Source organism: Protopterus annectens, chromosome 2.part1 (assembly GCF_019279795.1).
Source record: "Protopterus annectens isolate FY-2018-M chromosome 2.part1, PAN1.0, whole genome shotgun sequence".
Classification (NCBI taxonomy): Eukaryota; Metazoa; Chordata; order Ceratodontiformes; family Protopteridae; genus Protopterus; species Protopterus annectens.
Window position 1 is genome coordinate 1,246,605,748 of NC_056729.1, and position 24,667 is coordinate 1,246,630,414.

A 24,667-nucleotide genomic window follows, 5' to 3' on the forward strand; every position below is an offset into this window, starting at 1 on the left:
CCTCTCTTCCTAAGGTGGTTAGAGCCTCCCCTTCTGTTTCCAAGGCTTCCTTGAGGGGCAGGCCAAGTTTAGCTTCAGTGGGGGTTTCTCCTAGTGCTTCAGGGTCTTTGCCTAAGAAACATATGCTTAAAATGGCAGAGGATTTGATTACTATGATAAGGGGTTCTTTGAGAGTTTTGAGCAATGCTCGGAGGCTTCGGAGTCTTCGGCTGAAGACTTGCAGGAGTACCCTCCTTATTCTGATTCTGATGTGGATGATTCTACTCCTTCTGCTTCTCCTCCTGAGGATTTTTCTTTTTCAGAGACTCTGCATTCCATGAGGGAGCATTTTAAATGGGAAGGTCAAGATTTCTCTGATTCCAGGAAAAGGCTTAGGGAATTCTTGTTTTTACCCCAGCATAGGCCTTTAGCTATACCTCCTGTTCTGAATGTGGTGGAAGATGTGTTTGCAGAGGCTTCCCTGAATCCTGATTCTTTGCCTCCTGCCCCAGTTAAACCGGATAGGTATTATAGGGTGCCTGAAGCTCATAAGTATCTTTTAAAGAGTCCTAGGGCAGACCCGGAAACTGTCTCTCAGGGGCCTAAAGGTGTGAAGGCCTCAGTTGTTAAAAATCCTGTCCCTCCTGATAAAGAGGCAAGGGCTTTGGATAGATGGGGAAAGAAAGTGTATACTTCTTCCACTTTAGCCATGAGGGCGTTGAATTGTCAGTTTCACATGTTAAAATATCAGAATTATCTTCTTTCACAGTTGAAATCTAAGGTGGATGCTCTGGCGAAGGTATTGAGTGTAAAGAGTTGCAGGATTTAGTTCATGTGTCTGAACAGGTGGGTAAACATTCCTTGCAGTGTGGTTTTGATGCTGTGCAGGCCTCCTCCAGGGTGGCTGCCACTGGTTCTGTTCTTCGAGGCACGCCTGGTTGAGAGATCAGAATTTAGCTGAGCATGTTAAGACAAGGATTTTGGATGCTCCTTTACAGTCTGATGTGTTGTTTGGTTCGCCTGTGGAAGCAGTTTTGAAGAAAATGGAGGACAAGGCTAAGTCTATGCAAACTGTTAAAGATTTTTGCAGGTGCAGCCTCCAAGTTTAGTAGAAATTGGCCTACTAAGGGATGGACTTATCCTGCTTATGATTCCCAGTCTAGGGGTAGGTCTAGACGTGGTAGGGGCAGAGCTCAGGGTTCTTTTAGGCCTAGGACAGGAGTTCCCCTGCTCAGACTTCTGGTGAGGGCAGGGGTCAGTCCTTTCGTAAGCAGACCCAATGACCTGCCTTTTCAGCTGCCAGTTCATTCTCGCCTGGCAGCACCGTTGGGAGGAAGGCTGTCTCTTTTCAAAGAAAATTGGGATTTAATTACCCAAGACAGATGGGTTCTGGATATTATTCACAACGGTTACAGGTTTTATTTCCATACCTTGCCTCTTTCAAAGGCATGCCAGACATTCCTCCTCTACAACGACAAGAGGCTCACAAGCAGATTTCTCTGTTACTCCAAATAGGGGCCATTCAGCCAGTTCCTGTGCCAGAAAGGGGCCTAGGATTTTATTCTCGCCTGTTCCTAGTACCAAAGAAGGGGAACACGTGGAGACCAATTTTGGATTTATCTATCCTCAACACTTATCTGGACATTCCCAAGTTCAAAATGTTGACGTTACAACAGCTTTTACCTCTGCTGGGCAAAGATCACTGGATGGTAACTTTAGATCTCAAGGAAGCTTACCTTCATGTGCCTATAAGACTAAGTTGCAGAAAGTATCTGTGTTTTCGAGCTGGAAATTCTCATTATCAGTTCTCTGCATTGCCCTTTGGCTTATCTACTGCCCAGAGTATTCACAAAGGTTCTGGCTCCAGTGATAGCTTACTTCAGGCTAAAAGGAATTCAAATCTATCCTTACTTGGACGACTGCCTGATTCTGGCTCAAGAAAAGGAAGACCTTCTACAGCATTTGGAATATGTCATAGCAGTGCTAAGATGCCTAGGGTATTCTGTGAACGAAATAAAGTCCAGTCTAGTACCCTCTCAAGACATGTGCTTTCTGGGTGTGAGACGGAATACAGCAGCCCAGATGGCCTTTTTAACCCCGGACAAACAAAAGAATCTTTCCAGTTACTTCCATCAACTATCTCTTCAGTCCGGGCTGACTGCAAGGACAGTCCTTCAAGCCTTAGGGTTCATGGCATCTTGTATTCTGGCGCTTCCCAATGCCAAACTGCATATGAGGAAGCTACAATGGTATCTCAAAAATGTATGGACTCAGCACTGCCAGGATTTGGACACTGTCATTCAAATAATACCTTGCATTCAAAAGGAATTTTTGTGGTGGGCTCAGGAATGTCACCTAAACAAGGGACTCTCTGTGACCCGGCCAGAGGCGAGTCAGATTCTAACGACAGATGCCTCAGACATTGCTTGGGGAGCTCATCTAAATGGAAAGTGGATACAAGACAAGTGGCCTGCCAGACTACAGCATCTACATATCAACATGAAGGAGATGTTAGCAGTCCAGTTTGCATTAATGGCTTTCAAGGAATTACTTCTTCCAGGGCAGGTGTTGATTCTAACAGACAACACAACTGTCATGTGGTACATCAACAAACAAGGGGGAACACATTCTTACCCATTGTACAGGCAAGCAATGATTTTATGGGAGACTGCGCTCAGCTTGCAATTAACTCTTCAGGCAAGGTTTCTGCCGGGAGCACAGAACTCCTTAGCAGATGTGTTAAGCAGACAAATCATGGATCCCCACGAGTGGAAACTGGATCTTCATGTATTTCAAAAACTGACAGTGTCATGGGGAACTCCAGACATAGATCTGTTCGCTTCTCCACTAAACCACCAGCTGCCAAAGTTTTGCACAAAGAGGTTTCATCACACAGCTTGGAGAGTGGATGCTCTTTCTTTCAGTTGGAAAAATCTTCATGTGTATGCTTTCCACCTCTGCCTCTTCTTCCAAAGGTGCTTCTAAAAGTCAGACAAGACAAGCCAAGGATGATTTTAATAGCTCCAGATTGGCCTCGGCAGCACTGGTACCCATTACTGAGGAGTCTGGTAAGGAAGCCTCCATGGCCTTTACCCTTGATTCCACACCTGTTGTCTCAAAGAGACGGTCACCTGCTCAATGTCAAGCTTCACTCTCTTCATCTAACAGCCTGGCATATTCTGTTTTGAAAGACAGTAGGTCTCAACTTCCTCAACAAGTTTTAAATGTGATTATGGAAGCCAGGAGACCTAGTACAAGGAAAGTGTACGCAGAAAAATGGAAGAGATTTTTATTTTGGAGTGCAGCAAACAGTTTGGAGATTTCTGAGCCAAATTTGAGTGTGGCTCTTCAATATCTTACTGAGTTACTGGACAAAGGTTTGTCTTTCTCTTCCATTAAGATTCATGCTGCAGCAATTTCAGCTCACTATGATTGTGACCCACCATTGTTTTCGCATCCTTTGTTCAGGCAATTTCTTAGAGGGGCAAAGAATATAAGACCCCCACGTAGAGCTCCTACTCCTGCTTGGGATCTCAATTTTGTGTTGGAGAAACTTACTCTACAACCTTTTGAGCCTGCGGCTACTTCTGAATTGAAATACTTGTCATGGAAGACTGCTTTTTTGTTGGCATTACTTCTGCAAGAAGGGTTTCTGAGTTGCAGGCCCTTATGGCAGTGGAGCCTTTTTTGATTTTTCATAAGGATAGGGTATCTTTACGTACTAATCCTTCCTTTATGCCTAAGGTGGTTTCTAGTGTGGCTTTAAACCAAACTATTCATTTGCCTACCTTTTATGCAGATCCCCAAAATAAAGGGGAAAAGATTTTGCACACTTTAGATGTACACAGGCAATTGCGTTATTATTTGAGCAGAACTAAGGATTTTAGGCAGTCTCAGCAGTTGTTTATTTCTTTTGCTTTGAGTTCAAAGGGCAAGCCTGTGTCAAAACAAACTATTTCTAGGTGGATTGGGTGTTGCATTGCATTTTGTTATTCCCATCATGGCAAGGAGATTCCAGCTGGGATTAGGCCTCATTCCACTAGGGCTACTGCCACTTCAACAGCATTTCTAATGAGGCTGGCAACAAAGGATATTTTGGAGGCAGCTACTTGGAGTTCAGTGCATACTTTCTCTAAGCATTATCACCTTCCTCTCTACTCTAAGTCTAGGGCTGGTTTTGCCACAGCTATTTTGCAAGGCATGTTGTCAGTTCCTGCTTCCTTATGATTTGCCAGCCTCCCTTACCTCTGCTTTGGGATTCTACCCAATAGTTAGGACTGCAGCAATGTGGAATGAAGAACATAGTACAGTTTTGTACCTACCATAAATGTAGATGTTCGAGGATCCACATTGCTGCAGTCCAATTTACCCTCCCTCCTTCCCCTCTGTGTTTAGGGGTGGTTGTGTAGGTGAAGTTATATTCTGCTGTTTTTGTATATATTGTATATATATATTTTGGTGCAGGTATGTTGGGAGTTTTTGGCTTTTGGCCTTATCTTTTCAGGGTCTTCTGACATCTGGGGCAAGAAAAGACTGAGGATATGACGTCGGTCATGCGCATTAGTACCCTGACGTACTGACGTCAGTCTAATGCGCCCTGACCGACGTCAGCCATATACTTTGGTATTCGGGCCGACTGGACAGCGGACTACCCAATAGTTAGGACTGCAGCAATGTGGATCCTCGAACATCTACATTTATGGTAGGTACAAAACTGTACTTTTCAGTGAGGAAACCTCCCAGTTTGATTTTTGTTTCTGATCTCTCATATATCCTACTAATTAACCTTACTGTTGAATCAGGACATGCAAATGCTTCCATTGCCCTACTCATAAAATCCCAGCTAACACTGTTGAATGCCTTCTCTGCATTAAGACCTACCAGTAGCAGTGCTCTGGAGTAAGTATCAAAAATAGTTGCTTAACTGCCATCTTTCTAAACTCATGTATATTATCCAGATATTCCCTTATTTTCCCTTTAGCACTCTGCAGTTGCTCTTCCTCTTGTTCTGTGGGATTCCTTTTATGTTGTAATATTTCAACCATCAATCCCTCTAAATAATTCTTATTACTTCTTAACCAAATCCCTTTTTCTTTTACCTCTACCCCAGTTTTAGATTCCACTTTCATTTTATCCCACTCACTAGATATAACTTCTGCAGTACTTTCCATCTTCCCTAATAACTCACAGATAATTACCCCAATTCACTCCATAAATTCTCCTTTTTTAACAGGTAGGCGAGGAAGTGCCAGTGCCCCATTTTTACTTTACCCTGCCTTATCTTAGTAATTATTGGTGCGGTGGATGTGTATCAAAGTTTAATATAATTTCTATCAAGTATAGCCTAGTTATTGTACCCTGGGGAATAATATGTAAATTCACTCAAAGTTCCTGCTACTGAATTCACATTTTGCATACCAAATATTTTCATAAATTTCTTCAGAAATCTACTCTCTTTTGTTATATTTTCCCTTCTAGGCCCCACAGATATATCCTTATTGTTGCAAGTCAAAGCCCAGTCCCCACCTACAAGTAATATTTTCCACTGAAAGCTGATTATTTCTCCCAAAAATATTTTACGTTTCTAAATAGTAGTTTCAGGTGGGATACAAATACCTCATCTCTTGCCAGTATCCTCTACTACATTAAATCTGCCATTACCTTTTATCCCTCTTCTATCACTACCGGAGATCCTTTACCAAATATAATTACGCCTCTTTTCTTTTGTCATTGATATTCTGCAGAATATCCATCCTGAAATCCTTTTTTTATTAAACTCACATGCTCAGCTCTTTCTGAATGTGCCTCCTGAAGCATTGATAATGGAGTGTGCATTTCTTAATATCATTAAGTATTCTTTCCTTTTTGTCTATACTTGTGAGCTCATTCACATTCCTAGATAATATGGAGTCGCCAGTATGGTAAGAAGTCATTATCCCCACCTATTATACATGCCAGCTTTGTAAATATACATGCATCAATTAATGTTAGGCAGGTTAATCCTTTATACAATTATTTTCTTACCATCAGCATTGGAATCTATGTCACATTTTACAAGACTTTTTTGTTTTAATAAAAACATGAACCCGCCCCCCCCCCCCCCAGAACTCCCATATAACATTCATTTAAACACAAACACATATAACTATGTACATCTTCAGACAGACAGCTGCTAACATAGGCCATAGTTAACATGAAATTGAGGTTATCCATGCAAAGATGCAAGTTATTGCCTGTGTTTCTACTTACACTAATTGGTGTCTGTTCTTTTTTCATCTTTATCCCCCTCCCCTAAAAGTCAAAACTACCTGCATACTTTCTGAAATCTTTAACTTTTAACCATGGAGAAGCCAGTGTTCTTTTATTGCCCTATTATCAGTTTACCTCCATGGAAAAGTAAGAGGGAAAAAAAACATAAATGAAGTTCCTGTTGCAGCCTGAAAGACAAGCTGAAACATTTATTGCTAAAGGAAGACTTTTCATTATATTCAGTGTTTTCATATGTACTTGTTTCCACTTAAAATGTATTAGACTAAGCTGAGGGTCTTTATCTAGACATTCACCTATGCAGAAGTAAGATAAAACATATCTCTACATACATGATGATTTGTGTACTTATACTATTTCACCTCAACAAATCAAGATTGCAATCTGTTAACTTATAAGTATAAAATATCCGAGCACAGGATCCCAATAAAGGCAGACCCACTTGTAATTCGTAGTCAAATCTAATTTATTACACACAGTAAAACACAGTAAAACAGAAGGTTTAGCGCTTTCATTTCCTGACCGGAAACTTCTTCCGAACAATAAAATTACATACAGCTTTTTAATTTATAGTCAATTTAAAAATCAATTTAAAATACAATTGGTTCATCCATACGTTGATTGCTCTAACTGAAATGCAAGTTAAAGTCATAGTGCAATTGCAGGGTACATATATAATAGTAGCAAAACATAGCTGAAATTTTTCAGAAACTTCCGTAAAATTCATCCTATTCATAATAGATATAAATATATACATAAAATAACACTTAAAACAGTACATAAAACAATATGGTCTAATAAATATAATACAATACAATGTCCTATTAATACTTTTGTAAATAAATGACCATATCTCCCTGTTACCAGCTTTAAAACTTAGAGCAAACAAAATAAAATAAAATAAAATACAAATACAATGCATAAAAGTATATACATATAATTATTATTATATATTTATGTGGTGGTGGTGTTGCGGTAGCATTGTCACCTCACAGTAAGACGTTGTCCTGTTCGATTCTCAGTTAGAGCGTCTTCTGTGTGGAGACGTGTGAATGGGCATACCTTCGTTGAAGACTGTGCGTCAGGGCCGGTAACTCGGAATGTAAAAATCTACTGCCAATCATTAGTGGACCGGAGTTCCACTGTGGCGACCCCTAACTGGGAAAAGCCGAAAGACACAACAACATTATATATTTATATATATGTTTTAAAAAAAAAAAAACAAATATATTTAATTATATTTACCACACATTACATATTATATATTATATATGAATTTATAAACCCGAGTAGCACTGGTAAAGGGAAGGACCAGTGCTTCAGGCACCATCAAAATCATCTCCATGTTTGGAATGTGACCATGGAAAACCTGAGTAGCACCGATAAAGGAAAAGACCAGTGCTTCAGGCACCAAACACATCCTCATGTATGGGAAATTCTGTCATACCTTTGCTTTATTTAGTGTAATCCTGACTAGCTTCACTATTCTGTATTCTAACTACTCCATTTCTTATAGGTGGAAATGATAAAGCCAGCCAGCCAGGCGTGAGATGCGACTACTGATGGTGCCTCACATTAGCAGAGGTGACCTGCCTGACATCTTCAGCAGACATAGTGTGCATACTTACCACGGTATCTTATGACACTAGACATTTGTACATATATCTTTCTGACACACGTGCCTCTGCTTCTGTTGATTTCATGGTGGCTGGGACCAAAGCAGGAGATACTATGTCTCTGTTCTTATTATGTGTCTTTCCTGTTTGCTCCATGCATCTTTATCTACCACATTTGTAATTTCTGGGGATAGGGACTAGAGCCTTTTGTTGAGGCTACTGGTGATGATTTGATCTCAACCTTTTGTTGAGGATACTGGTGATGATTTGATTTGGATTATACAGCATGGATGTCAGCCAGATGCAGAAGTCTCACATACTGAGTTTGACTGTGATCAACTGCTGTTGGGGATGTAACTTGTGTTTTCATTCATTCATGATGTTAAGGCTGAGTCTGTTTACCTCCATGCAGGAAACAGAGATGACTTAAGGTGAGAGACTATGGAAAAAAATGATATCAGTGGTGGACATGAATTTGTGGTTTCAGAAGACCACAACAGTAGGTGACTGAGAAACAATACTCTGTGGCTACAGCAGATCAGTCTATGGCAGGGTCTCCACTCTAAAGTGTCCTATTAACCTACTCATGGTCATATATGCAGATGTGGTGGTCTATCATGAGGGAGACATGGGTCTACAATGTAGGGGAGGATATCACCCAGATTTGGGTCACACATTTGATTTAATATGAATTACATTTACACAGCAACAAAACAAAATTCATGAACTGCATTCCACTGACCACACTATAGGACTTGTGAATTCAATGAAAGATGCTGTACGATGGCAAACTTGAACTCCATTGCCAATGCTACAGAATGAGTGCCAAGACTTTAGGTAGACAGGCAGAGTCTTCAGGAAGTTGCACAGGACAGTATTTCTATGGAGTCAAGATATCTGCAGGCTGCTATTGAGCAGGCCAAAGATAGAAGCAACTCTGGTCATCTGACTCAGTTCAACACTACTTTTGCTTACTACACAGCCAAGTCACATGTGATACCAAAACTACCAACTGAAGCATAGTGAATCCTCTGAAACAAGCTACTGCACATGAGAAGTAACATGCCCTCCTTCATTTCATGAGCATTCAGGGTCACACACACTGTGTTCCACTCTCAAAAGCTCCTCTGGTTACATGTAAGACAAGTCCAGTAGCACTTACACCAACTAGCAGATGATACAGCACTGCCCCTTGGGTTTGATGCAGCGCTGATGACTCACAGAGTAGTGTGCACTCAAATGTACACAAGTTTGTGCAGTGTATGATTCCAAGCACTGAGGGTGGTACTTATGTGAAAGACCTCTATTTTGCAATGATATTCAAGCTGTATTTCAGGGAATTTAATGTCTTCCTCAATATATTGCACTGGCATCCAAAAGGTGTCAAGAATCCTGGGCGCTGTGGCATGCCCGCACTCATCTAATGGACTTTGAAGGTGTGTCTGTGTACACATATTAGTGTACACTCCTTAACCTACACTGAATTGGCACATGTGCAACCATCTAAGGATGGCATATGCTGTCAGTTTTCAGGTTTGAAATAGCGTTTCTCTAGCTACTCTGTAAAAATCTATATGGATGAGATTTTGTGAAGGATGGCTTATTATCTTAGTGTCTCATGTACCTTTACTGCCCATCGTCAGACTGGTTTGGATGCCTTTGTGCTCCATTAGTTTCTGTAGCATCTAATATTACTGCAATAAGGTCAGCTGTAAACATTTCCCGTTTGAAGTATGTCAGTCTGTCTTGTCTGCAGTACAATGAATTCTTAGGGGTATTCTCCTTATCTGGATATTCTTTTATTGTCACATGGTGCTCCCTGTTATTGTTTTCCTGAGTATCTCAACAGACTCCTCTTTTAGGAAGCTGAGGTCTTCACCCCTGCTGCTAATATAATAATTTCATGGATCAAAGCTCCTATGAAGTAAACGAGACAACCCTATTTGCTGTGGCACTATTCAATAACTGGCCCTTCAGTTTGCTTCTTATCACAAGTCTCAGACACTGACAGCGTGAAAGTGAATGTTCCTGCCAAAAGGACAATTTGCAATATGTTTCTAAAATATGACCTGAAATGCAAACAGTCAAAGGAAATGCAAAAGTCCATTCTATCATGGTAAATCGAATCCCACTGTATATATGTATATATATATATATATATATATATATATATATATATATATATATTTACATAGTATATAATGTACCAGTATAAAATGTGTTATTGCAGACTGAATCAGCTGCATGTGGTAATCCATTCTGACATCTAATGCATCCTATTTTCTGATAGGCGCACTCCACTGTATACTGTACTGCATTACCTATCATCTGTAAAGGCTTAGGTCTTATAATGAGATGCACAATGGCACACATGAAATAATGGGAATTAACTAGCAGCCAAAGCAAAGTGGCATTTAATCAAATGTAGGATTACTTTCAAATTACAGATGCTGCTGAATCTGGGAAGTCAGTTCAATTACTGCACTTAACCTAATAATGGTCATCCATTTTGTCTGGAAAATCATAAACACACATACACATTCTCTGTCATTCTTTTTCTCTCTCTCTCTCTAAAGCATGCACTCATCAAACTAAGGCAGTATGCCACAATGTGAATGCAAAAAAATAGGCAAATAAATGGATTCATTACATTGCAGAAATCCAAAATGTACAATAAACTGAGATAAAAATCGGCATTTACAAGCTAAGAAATATTACACACACACACATATATATATATATATATATATATATATATACACATATACATACATTCATACACACACACACAAAAATATGATTGTGAAGTTTCATTTTCACTGGTTGACATACCTCTCAACCTCCTGATGCAAGAAATCTGGACAGAGCCTGACATAATGAGGGGAACAAGGGCCCAAAAATAGGGACACATTTTAAATATTGTTCTTTGTAAGCTTTGAAAGTTGCTAGAATAAAAGAATCTGTTTTAGCATACATTTTTTGAAAGATATGAAATCTTTAACTGAAATGTACGTCTTTATTTAGTGACTTTAATCCTTAGATCATTCCAGTGATTTGCCAAAAAAACAGAAATTTAAGAGGAACAAAAATATGAGGCAAAAATCTGGACATTCTGTAAAAATCTGGACAGTTGAGAGGCATGCGTGGTTGGCAGAAACAATATAAAATGAAACCACAAACCTGAATCTGTAGTCTGGCTGTTAACACACACAACATGTGACTGTTTCATTTTCATTTCAGTGGCCATTTAAATGCATGACTGGAAGAAATTTGACTTGACCAGAACACTAATAAAAATCTCCTTTGCAATGGTGGGGTCATACCTCCCAACTAGCCAAAAGTTTGCAGAATAACCAGATTTCTGCCTCATTTTCGGTTTGCTGGTTTTCTTGGAAATCACTTGAGAATTAAAGTCACTAAATAATGACAGACATGAGTTTCATACTTCATATCCTTCAAAAATACAGGTTAATACAAAACTTATTATAACAACTTTTTAAGCTTGTAAGAGCAAAATATGTCCCTAATTTTTTCTATCCCTCCCATTTGTTTTGGCTTTGTTCAGAATTGTTTTGCAGGACTGGTTTCAGGTGGTTATTCTGAAGAACTACAGAACAATATGACATCATGTACTTTTTTTCCATAATTTTTCTGTTTTTTAATTTGGAGTGCTCTGTATTAAGTTCATTTATTTGTGAGGAGGATTGGCACCCCTGCATCTGTGTACTTTAAAGGTAGAAGAAGGGAGTGAAGGTGAAAAGGCACAGTTTCTGCAGAGATGGGAGGCTGCAACTCTCCTGGTACTGTTAAATATAATTTATGTACATGAGTTTTGTCTACCCACTGCATTTCACCTTTGCACAAACATTTTTAAAAGAAGACACAGAACTGATCAATATATCTGGTGGCCTTAAATTTGCTCAGCAGTTTAAAGGACATCAAGGATAGATTGAAGGAGTTCTTTAAAAAGCTTCTGAATGAAGACAATTCTACACAAGATGTACAACTGCATGCAAAACCTGTTCTGAAAGAGGATAGAGAACCCACTGTAGTACTAGTACAAAGCGCACTGAGGAAGATGAAGTCAGGGAAAGCTTCAGGCTCAGAAGTGAACAAGATGTTGGAGGATTTAGGGCAGATATGGCTCTTGAGGATACTCATTGCAGTAGAGAGGGGGAAATGTACCCAGGTGACTGGAGAATAATAATTTTAATGTCAGTATACAAGAATGAAAAGGATATTCACATCTGTGGGCAGTACAAATATATAAACCTAGCCACACAGTATGAAAGTGCTGGGAAAAGTGAGTCATCAATGAATGTGCACAGCAGCAGAACGCAAGATGGAAAATAAGCAGTGTAGTTTGTGCACAGCAGCAGAACGCAAGATGGAAAATAAGCAGTGTAGTTTGTGCACAGCAGCAGAACGCAAGATGGAAAATAAGCAGTGTAGTTTGTGCACAGCAGCAGAACGCAAGATGGAAAATAAGCAGTGTAGTTTCAGACAGTATACAGTACAACTGACCTAATATATGCAGGGAGACAGAAAATGCAGAAGAAGCTGGAAATTATGAGAGAGTCCAAATAACTGGCATTCCTGGACTTGGAGAAAGCATATGACAAGGTTCCAAGAAAGGATGAAAGTGAGTCCAAACAAGATATTAGTCATGGCAGGGAATGGGGGAAGTCAAAAGTTGTTTGAAATGAGATAGAAGAAAAAAACAGTAGAACAGATTAGCAGCTTCGAGTACCTAGGAGGCAAGATTGAGGAGACGAGAAGTCTGAATGAGGAAGTCAGAGTTATAATCAGAGGTGCTGCAGGCAACTGGCACATAGTGTCAGGGATAACATGAGACAAAAGAATGCAAAGAAGATGAAAAGTGAGGTGTATAAAATACTGGTGCAACCAGTACTTTTGTGTGGCACAGACACCTGTGCAGTGAAGCAAGAGCAGTACAGAAAGCTCGAGGTGATGGAAATAAAGTACCTCAGATGGGTAGTAGGATGCAGACTGTTGGAGAGATGAAGAAATGACAACACTAGAGCAAAAGCAAATGTAGGCCCAATTAAAGAGAAAGTCAATGAGAACAAACTATGGTGGTTCAGTGACTTGTGCAGGAAAACAGAAGATAGTTTGGTAAATAAAATTAGGGAGAGACAGGGATAAAAAAATGAGGGAGTGATATGGAGAGACTACATAAGAGGCAGGCACAACTGCCAAAGAAGATAGAAGGGTGATTATGAATATAGAGAAGTGACAACCTTTGTGAGCCACACCAAGCACCCGTAAAAATGGAGGAAAAGGGGTTGCTGCTGTTCATGCGGTTTTTAATTTGGTTAAAGAGCACAACTGGTTATTCCTAGGCATATGAGAAGGTCGCAAGAAAGTTGATTTGGGCAATCATGTGGAAGTCATTGAAACACTGGTGGAATTAGTGCATGCTATGTATGTTATAACACTATTCAGTTTTAAGACAAGAGATTCATAAGAAAACAATTTTTAAGAAGAGTGATAATTGCATCAAGAGGAGTTTTGCCTTGACGCTGATTGGTGTTAGGTGGCATTACATGGTGCGTGATTTTTTACTGCATTTATCACTATCATTATACAGCACAATTTAACACAGCTGTTCTCCAGCCTAATATACAACTACAACAGTTTCCAAGTCACCTCAAGGGTGATGGAAGAAGTTCACAAATGCTTAAGGGAGTGGGAGACCCTTTTCCCTATAGTTGTCTCCATTGACTTAGTATGTATATATGTTAAGGGGGTGTGGGGAATGCCACCCCACACAGGGGTACAGAGCAGCTTGCCCCCCCCGAAAATAAACCTTGTTTCTTCTTCACTAAAAATATTTTTCAGTATAGCTGATTCAAGTTACTGGCACTTAAATTAAATGCACACACTTTCCATTGCTCTGGGTATTACTCTTTGGGCTCAATTTTAAAAGACCTGCTGTCTATATAAGTGATGAAATCCCATGGAAGCCTGCATTGTGGGTAGGCCTTACACCAGAATAAGTCACTAACACTAAGAACAAGTCTGTGAAATCTCTCTCTTTGGAAGTACAGCTTAGTGAGTTAAGGCAACAAGCAGGCTTAGCAAGCTGATCTGAGTTTGACTCTAACAACCTCCATCTGTACAGTATGTGATTCTGGGCAAAATTAAGGCTCTCTGGTCACCATTAAAAATAATCACTTGTGTCTCATGGGTCTTATCTAGTTAGTGAACCAGACTCTCTGGTCATCCCTATCTAGTAGGCTTTACCTGGTTAATGAAAACTTAATTACATTAACACCTTAACCTTGCCTAGACTCGACACTAGATTGACTGTTCTATACTTCTGTGTATCTTGTCTGTTTTCAGTTGACAGGCAGACAGCTAGTTGCTCACTGCTGTTCACTGGAAGTGGGAATGGAGGGAGGGTGGTAGAGTCTGTGGGTCCAGGCTTTCCTTAAATGTTGTTACATTTTAAGTTTCTACAATCCTTCCCATTAATTGAATTTTAAGTATGTGTGTGTGTGTATGTGCACTGTGCCTTTTTAGTTATTACTTCCCATCTGCACACTCATTATACATATCTTCCACTATAAATACTGGACAGAAATATTTTCTGTAATGCTTTCTTACCTTACTCCCTTTATTTAGTCTAAATATGATGAACCCTTGGCTTCTATTTTCTCTCCTTCCTCCTAGATTAAGAAAGTTCCAGTTATAGGTAGTTACTTAGCTTGCAGTCCAGGGGACCACTGAGGAGCCCGACCCAAATTCCCATTTGCCCCTAAGCACTGTCTGGTTAAGTGACTTGCTCAATGTTAGACAGTAGGCAAACAAGGCTAAGGGAATAAAACTCTGTATAATAGGATCTATACCTCACAGCTTTAACCCACTGTACCAACTGCCAGACTAAACACCACCTTTAGTAATCATCAGGATATGAAGCTGCACAGGAAAATTCCAATGGATTTTAAGTCGGTTGCAAGCATGCAAAAAAACTACAGCATGAATTCAAGCTGATTTAACAAAAAAAAAAAAAACATGAATGTGTGTAACCTGATATCATCGTTTATGTGCTGGGCAATCTCCTACATACACACATTGTACCCTTTTACTTAATATCATCACAAGGTCACTGCATCTTGTTGAAAGGTAAACTTGCCTTGTAGTGATCAATTTGAAAAAAGTGACATTGTGCAATGTTTGCACTCAGTGACACTCACACTAACAACTTTACATCCAATTTATATTAACAGTACCTTCTTCCCCTCTCTGGCATGGTCTGTCTGGGGATTTATACAGATCGCCTTTCACAATGTTTGGGTTTCTCATAGACATCTATGCTCTTTCCATTCTGAATTGCTGGTTGCTACTTTTCACAAACGCATCTTCTTGAGAATAACAAAGCTTTCCTTTTCCTCTTCCCTTAATCTTCCTTCAAATATAACACGGTCTGTTACCAAGTACATTTATTTTTTCTGAAATTTGCCTTAATACACTCAATAATTCTTTGAACAAGATATGAGCTAGTTGAGTTCATGTAATTTTTAAAACTGCCTTTCAGTTGTCCAGCAATTCTGTTATCTAGACAGCAGGCCATGAATTTCCAAGTGGGCAACATTTTGACCAATTCAGAGGTGCCAACTGCCCAATCAGCAGCCATATCAAAAAGACTATAAAAGTTAGCCACCACAGTAGGCCACCTGACCACAGTGATTTAGTGATTGCTATAGGTGCTTTGTTTTGGTATAAAACTGAACTGTCTTCTTGCGGAGTCTGCGTGTCCTCCTTATATTTATGTGGATTTTCTGCAAGTACTATGATTTCTTCCCACATCCCAAAGACATGCAGGAGGTGAATTGGAGACTCTAAATGTTTTTTTTTCCTGTGTTATTTTTGCTTCTGTGCCTGACAACAATTAAGCCAGTCCTCAACTGGACAGTGCAAATGTTTTGTTTCTCTACTTTGGGGACTCCACACAGAGTCGTAGGCAAGGGGGACATTATTTAGGCAGACATGAAGGTGCTTTGTGCCCTTGCTAGCAGTGTGACATAGCCCTCCACCAGTGGGGGGGGGGGTGATGATCAAATCTTATAACTGAGGTGGCCCCCCCCAGTGCCCATTCCTTGCGAGCGTTGTTACTTCTACACACTCATGCTGAAGGCTACGACCCATTGGTGGCTTGGTTAGCCTACCCCCCCCCCCCATACCACCTCTGTGCATCCCTGCTCCTCTTCTGAGGAATAATGGAAGTATGTGTGTGGCCAGCTCCACACTACCTACTCACAGGTTGCACTAGGCCATCATCCCTACCAGCATGCATCATTAATCTCCTGAGCTACTAGTTTAACTTGATACACCTGGGCTGTAGTCAGAAATGTACTCCTCTGCATCTCCAGCACTGGCTAAATGGTGACTTTAAATTGCTCATAGCTGTGTGCATGTGTGTGCAGGGTGTGTGATATGGAAGAAAAAAGGCCTGGCAATCTCCGTTTTTTATTTGTGTAGTAAAAGCTTAGTGTTACTACAGGAGTCAGATGCAACCTGACAGAATTAGATGGAGAGAGACTATTACTAGCTGTCCAACTAAAGGGTCCTATTGTGACAATAGTTCAGTATACATTCTGAATTGGTAATAACATATTTAGGATATATGTTGCACATTAAAGGGAAATTATTTTAGAGTGGGGTAAAATAGCAGTAAATCTTGGTGTAGAATCTGAAACTTTTAGCTATACCCCTATTCATCAGGATGTTTGCTTCAAACAATAGAGGAATATAAAGCATGTGATGGGTTTGTGTTGACTATTCCTCTTAACCTTTCTAATTATGATGCTGAGAAGGTGAGCTTTGATGCTTTTTGTTTCACCCTCCTCCCCCATTTTATTTTTCTGCCTGTCCCATACAGAACATAATCATGTGATGTCTATCTCTAGTCCTGGGGTCATTAAAATATCAGACTGCCAAATTTATACATGTTCACTACAGTCCATCTCACTGATCTGCTGCCTTCCTGCCTTTTTCTCAGAAACAGCCATAATATTTATATTGGCTTATGAGTCTATTTTGAAAATAATATATTGTCTCTTAAAAACTATATGGTTTATGTAGCAGGGCTTGGGTTGCCTGCCTGAGTGACAAATTTATTCTCAGTAGACAAATCTTGTCTGCTCTGTAGATACTTATCTATCTTTACCACACACTAAAAGTATTTAGTTTAGCACCACACACACACTGTGCATTAAACTTTGATTTATAAATATTTTTACAAATAAGCAACAGACTTGTTTATGGCAAACCACTGAGACAGAAGACAGAACGATCACTTCTGATTAAGCAAATTATTTAAGATGCAAGGAATGGTTAAGTAACAGTGTACAGGATGATTTAAGATGCAAGGAATGGTTAAGTAACAGTGTACAGGTACCGGGCAGTCGGTGATGTTCTGGATCCATAAGCTCATGTTCGAACTATCCTCAATTGTTGTGCATTGTCTCTGCTTGCTGTCCCAGCCACAGTATGGATCTCTAGCTCCTAAACAGGACCTATAAACAGAAATAAAACATGTTTTTAGAAAAAGAAATACACAAAGTAACACACACACACACATATATATATATATAAAAAGAAGAAATTATATTTTATGATGTTGGCTATACTAATGAATGTATGTGATTCAAAATTCTAACAAAAATATTTCCTGTTCTGGCAGTGAAGACCACACCAGATATTTAAGTTCAACAGGAAAAGAAAGCCTGGACTAGAAATCAAAATAATTACGTTTTGCTTGTTGCAACCTCATCAACAAATCTAACTGCTAATTTGTGTGTATTTGTGTAAATAACACAGCCCTAGATTAGCAAATGTTTGGCCACAGGTCCTGCAACTTCAAATTTGAGGTAGTTGCACTCTCATTCAAAGTACAAAATCTCTAATGATGGATGTACAATGTAATGTTACTCACTTCCAAATTAAATGTTATGTTAATATTGCTAATTTCACATGCCGTAATTTTTTTGTCAAAATTTCTTTGTGGAGCTTTCCTCCACAAGCCTCCTCTTAAAAGGGGGTAATTTTTGTACTTAGACAATCCCAGTAAACAAAGGCAATAAATAAATAAACAGATTAAATAAATTAAATAAATACATGTTGATAAGAGAATTGCTACAAACACACTGCACGTGTCACATAATCACCCAGGAATATACAAACAGCATGTTAAGGTACAGTTCAATAAGGCATATCTCAGGCAACCAAGCAGACCAAATCAATACTCCCCAGCAGCAAACACGTTTTCAGGAGAAATCTCCAAAACAGCAGGAGCAGAGCCCTCAAACCCTGCCTGCAAAGGACTGTACCCCTGCACTCCTAACAGAAACATTTGTGGGACGGTCACAGACCAGAAGAAACTGCAGATATCATGTTTTGGCATAACAGGTTAGTTCAGCAACTAGTAACACAAGCTGTTTTTGACTAAATATCCAGTTTCACATAGCTCAGGTCACCAAGACTGGCTTCGGTAACCTGTAAGACTATCCTCAGCCATTTTTAGTGTAGTGTTCACACTGTATGTGCTTTCGAGCATATACGTAAAATTTAGTAAGCTATACTTAAGTCACACTTTAGAACAAAAAACTTCTCATCAACCATTCATGCTTTTCATCTCCTCTCTTCAAATGAATGTATAAACATTAGGAAGCCTTGTTACCCCAGCTTCAAACGTTCTATTTCTACACATGGCAATGTGCCCAGTTTGCCACAACCCTTGTAAAGGAAAAAATACCTTATCTGAACTGCACATGCATTCTGGTTTAATTAAAAAACATATGCTCCTGTGTTTTTTTTTTTTTGGCCAGGCAGCTAAATCTAATATATAACAACACTAATACTGATGCTGCCCAATCTCAGTACAGGAACTTAAAGGTGACCAATCTGCAACTGCTAATTACCCAAAATGGAGAAGATCATATTATTATTTAAATCAGAATTGTAGCTTGCTGAAAAAAGCACCACATAATTGGTAACCTGTACTTATATGACACTGCAAGTTTCTAGACAACAGTATTTATACACACTCAAGCTTGGATGTCCAGTTTGGCATGGTCATTCACTGCAACAACAGCATGTACTTCAATTCTGCTCATTTATTTTTGTGATACACGTAATGCCCAATTCTTCAGTATCATTTCCAGCAGAATATCCTGACTGGTGTCCAGTTCACTAGAATTACTGAAATTAAAAATTAACCTATTTTCCCTGTAATGAACAAAGCAGCTAATCATTGTTTCTTATATAAACTCACACTGAGATCCATTACCTTATATTTTCCCCACTGTCCTCACAGTCCACAGGTACATTTTCCCCGTTACCTTACCTCTTTTGGGCCACAGACCCAGTTATGAATATGGTGCATTTCTATTGACTTCCTAGATGCAGTTTATTTTAATGTTTCACTTTGATGTATAAAACCTCTCACTCCAAACCTTCAATATTACAAAATCATAATTTTGTTTCATACACAGACTGCATGATTTTGCCCCCAAAACAGACTTTATATTTACTGTATAAAACTGCCTTTGGGACAGGTGCTGAACTTCTGTACAGCTAGAGTCTGTAACAGGGTAATAAGATGAGCAAATTAAAAACTGTGAGCAAAATTACAATATACTAAACATATTTTATATGGTGACTGCAAATTTGTATGTTTTCACAAATTTCTTCAGGGCATTTCATGGATGCCGCAAATCTGTCATTTGCAAGCTGAAGCACAAAATGTAGTCTGTGCACATTAAAAGAGATGCTGATGCTTGCTTTGTGAAGTTTACAAATGACTGCAAATTTGGTGCCATCAAAAACTCCCCAGAGGACAGCTTGATCCTTCAAGTCAGCGTGTCCCAAACAAAGCTGGCTTCTTTCTTTTTCCACTTAGGTCAGTCACAAAACTCACAGATACCTTGTTACCATCACTACTTTTTTCATTTGCTTCCTTATCACCTTATCTGCACCCATGGGTATACAATCCTTTATGGTACCAAGACCATCACCAACACCACTATTTATCCCCGTATTCATTTATAGGTTCATAGGGAATACCATATCTCTCCTATCCACTACTGCTTAAGACAATAGCTGGGTCAAATTTTCTTCTCCTTTAAGTCCTCTGGTATGCCAAAAAAAAATTCAGTAAAACTGCTCCCGCCACACACCTCCATAATGCATATATTCACTAGACCATACCTAAAGCAATAATATTATATAATGGGACTTTCCCTTGTAGGTATGTTCTAATTCACACTCTGTGCTACAAGACTACTACTTTTAAGGTTGAAATGCTGCAGCAGTTATCATACTTTGTGTTCCAAAAAAATTGGGTTGGGATGATGGCTTAATGGTTAAGGTGTTTGCCTTACAAACACAAGGTGCAGGGTTTGAGTCTCTAGGGATAATTGGCTAGGCTTCCAATGGCTTGCAAGGGCAATTAGCCTAGTACTAACCTATGAACCTATGTTATTATTTAATTGTCTAGCAACAGTATACATACTGCAAAATACCATTTCAACAAAGTATTCAGTTTGCATAAAAGTGATATGAGGCCTCTACCAGACATCTGTTCTTGAATATTCAGACTGTAAAACAAAGTACAGACTACTACAACTCAGAAGTGGACACGAATGACCTCTGCAACTAAGTCCATATTTGCATTAAGGAGAATTTATAAAAAGTATATCAAAACTACCATGAATATAATCTACAGATCTGCATCAACTACAATGGCAACAATGATTTATTTATTAGGCAGTGCATTGATCAATACTGATCATTTTCATGGTCAGCCAAGGTGAATACAAAATGATTTCACAAACAAAAAAGTCAGAAAATTAAGCATTAATGGTATTTCATATTAGTTATACAGAACAACTGTATATGTACATTATAGTAAAGCAAGCAGAGCATGATGTACAATAGTTTCTGAAGTGAGTCCATCTTCAATAATTCTGTTAGAGGAGCAAATAAATGGAAAGGTGAGAGGAATAGCGTGTTAGGTGGTATGTCTGTGTTGAAGCAGGAGCATCTGTCCTGGATGAAGACGTGTTTTTTTATGTTGGATTCTGAACTTGGAGTAAGTGTTTATTTCTTTTAGGTCAATTGGGAGAGCATGGCAATGAGTAGGTGCCTGGAAGGAGAATGTGCAGTGCTGAAGAGTTTGGTTCAAGGACTAATGAGACTTGGTATGGCTTGTAAATAGTGCCTCAGGTACTATGGGGAGGTATTTTCATGGTTTAACTTTAAGTTGAGTAAACATCTGGAGATGGATTACTTTTGTTGGTTGGGATCTTAACAGAAGGGTAGATCTTTGTTTTATGGGTAGCCATTTGGCTTTTTCTAGGGAGATACAATGATGCTTATAGAAGGCTGAGTTTCTAATGAGTTGTCTGATGCTACTGGAGATTGTTTAGAGTTTGGCACTGTTTTTCTTGGAGGCTGATGCAGAAATGGGTTGTCATATTCTAGCATAGAGAGGAGAACAAATTTGTCGATGGCTACTCTGGCTGAGTTTGACAAGAAGATATTTTTTGGCCCAGAAGAAGACATAAATAACGATGACATAAGTGAAGAACAAAGACAGAAGTTTCAATAACCTGAAAGATTTACTAACTCTTTTAGAGAAAATCTGTCTAATATTCTGCTAAAACCAAAGGTTCATAGGTTCAAAGCCTCAATTAACCATCACATTAAGAGAACTTGAAACACAATAGTAAAATTAGGCAATAAAAAAACAGACACAGACACACACACACACACACACACACACACACACACGCAACTTAGTCCAAGGAGCCAGTTACAGCAGTCTAGAAGGGCTAATTCCAGAATGGTGTAACACATTTAAGCTCAGAGTTATACAGCACCCTTACAGAAGGTAAAATCTCAAGTAACTGCTAATGGATTAATAAAACCTGAAACCGTACTCCTCAAAATGGGTGCAAAGTTCAGGATGCACATTCATCCTACATAAGAAATATAAATAAAATCTTTCCTGCTGCTTGTATGCCAGTGAACATGTACATATGTCCTGATATAAAGGCACTCTTTTTGTGGGGAGGGTCCATTGTTCAGTCCGGACTTCTACTGACTTGATTTTGTACATTCTTCTCATCTATGCATTGGCCCTTGTGACTGAAAAGGATTTAAGGAATAGTTCACTTACTCCATTAACAAATACAATTTAAAACTGTGCCTTCCTGTGTTCATGCAAATGCTCCCAATGAACATAACTTATTGTACGCACTGCCACCTATGAACATTATGTATTGCACACACTGCCACCAATGAAATTTTAAGAAGGGAACACCCTGGAGGATCACTACTAATTATCCTCTCCAATTCTGACAACCTTATGCTACTGCCCATGTGATATCGCCACTTTATCTGGTCAGGGATTAAACATATATATATATATATATAGACAGATATATCAATGCAGTCACCAAGAAAACTGACATCTCACAAGGTGGACATATCAAAATGCAGAACTCAAAATGCTAAAAAAAAAAACAACCAAAGCCCCCTTAAATTAATAACAAAAAGATAATCTCCTTTTCCAGTTTAAATTAAAAATAAAACAAAGCAAAAAAAATAAATAAATAAAAACCCACACACTCTTAATGGTTCAATAAGCCATAGTTTGAATACCGGCAGTGTCACGGAATGGGTTTATCTAAGGTAAGGTTCAGAGTGTGTTAGGGTAGTTTGAATACTGCCAGTGTCACAGAATGGGTTTATCTAAGGTAAGATTCAGAGTTAGTGTTAGGGTAGTTTGAAGTTAGTGTTAGGGTAGTTTGAATGTTGACAGCGTCACGGAATGGGTTTATCTAAGGTAAAGTTCAGAGTTAGTGTCAGGGTAGTTTGAATACTGCCAGTGTCATGGAATGGGTTTATCTAAGGTAAGGTTCAGAGTTAGTGTTAGGGTAGTTTGAATACCGGCAGTGTCACGGAATGGGTTTATGGTAAGGTTCAGAGTGTGTTAGGGTAGTTTGAATACTGCCAGTGTCACAGAATGGGTTTATCTAAGGTAAGGTTCAGAGTTAGTGTTAGGGTAGTTTGAAGTTAGTAGGGTAGTTTGAATACTGGCAGGGTCACGGAATGAGTTTATCTAAGGTAAGATTCAGAGTTAGTGCTAGGGTAGTTTGAATACTGCCAGTGTCACGGAATGAGTTTATCTAAGGTAAGGTTCAGAGTTAGTGTTAGGGTAGTTTGAATACTGGCAATGTCACAGAATGAGTTTATCTAAGGGAAGGTTCAGAGTTAGTGCTAGGATTTAGGTTGTCACACTTTAGTCAGATTATGCAGGTGGGAGGAGGCTTGACAAGATAGGCACAGACAGACAGATGCACACACACACAATCACATACACACACATACAAAAATACACAAAACACTAAAGCTATCCTTTTACTTCACCTTTTCTGTAATCTTAAACCACAAAGACACTCACACCCCTAACACCAACCCACTTATTTGTCTGCAAAATGAAGTGTCAGTAAAATAAATTACCAACATTCCAATACTGCAGTTCACAGTGTACACATTATAAACTGCAACTATATACATATATATATATATATATATATATATATATATATATATATATTTATTACAAAAACTGTAATAATATAAAACAAAGTGGGGATGTGTGAGGGCACAGCCCTTGCATCAGTGTTCTACGGCAGGCCATGACCACCTTCTTGTAAAAATGATTTTGTGCTATTTTATGATTTTTCTTTTTTCAGTATCTTAAGATGCTTTTTTTGTAATTTAGATGTTTTGGTTAAAATGGTTTGCATCTTGAAAAATGCAAAAACAACATTTTATTGATACAGATTTTTTGTTAAAATACAAAGACGTTCATGTCTTTGACAATTTAGTAACTACATTAAATTCATCTGTGAATGTACAATACTCATTTTGTCGATATTTCTGTACAGTTAGATTTTTTTTAAAGTATTTTGAATTTAAGTGTAACTTGTACTGCTTATACAATTGTGTTTTTGTTTCATATGTTTTGATATTGAAACTGCAAATAAATGCATTGTGGCTAAGATACTTTTGTATAAGCAGTAAGAATGTATTTTATTCACCAACAGGAACACTGATTTTTTTTTTCATACATAATGTACACGTTTATGTTACATACATGCATAGGAATTATATGCATTTGTATCATTACTTTTTAAAGCCACGCATCAACTCTACTGTTCCACTGTCACTTGACCCTATAATAAAATATGATTATTTTGAACATGTGTGTGTGTGTGTGTGTGTGTGTGTGTGTGTGTGTGTGTGTGTGTGTGTGTGTGTGTGTGTGCGTGTGTGTGTGTATGTATATAAGTAATGCTTTACAGCTAACATTTTAATGTTCTCGCATCTGAATTCCAAACTGAGAGCGGAATATGATTTGACTACAGCAGCATTTTGTATTTTGAAATAAGTGTGTTTTTGTTTCATTTAACATGATCGCCTCCTGTCAAGTTGAAGGATGCCGCGGATTTCATGTCAGTGGGACAGATATCCACATATACCACTGTCTCCTTGTGTCCCTGGAGAAATGCATGAAAAGAGTACGTGTAGGAAAGTGCTTGTGGGGGCTTCACATGGCTTGTTTAATGCTGGCCTGTTGGCTCTGACTGGCTTTGCCAAACCCTGATAGTAGTAACACTGTACGCTTCATGTGGGCTTTATGCTATACCAGCTGGACAGCAGGTGGTAACTTGTAGAAGTACTACTAATGGAGAAATTATGTGATGGAC

General features: G+C 38.9%; 1 protein-coding gene across 4 annotated transcripts in view; it reads right to left on the bottom strand.

Moving 5' to 3' along the window:
- SEMA5B (semaphorin 5B) overlaps positions 1-24,667 on the bottom strand; it is a 3,270,261-nt gene that overhangs the window by 285,064 nt on the left and 2,960,530 nt on the right. For all 4 annotated transcript variants that reach the window (XM_044062778.1, XM_044062776.1, XM_044062777.1 and 1 more), the window contains one exon: positions 17,287-17,404. In XM_044062778.1, the coding sequence (XP_043918713.1) occupies positions 17,287-17,404 (118 nt within the window). The remainder of the gene's footprint in view (positions 1-17,286; positions 17,405-24,667) is intronic.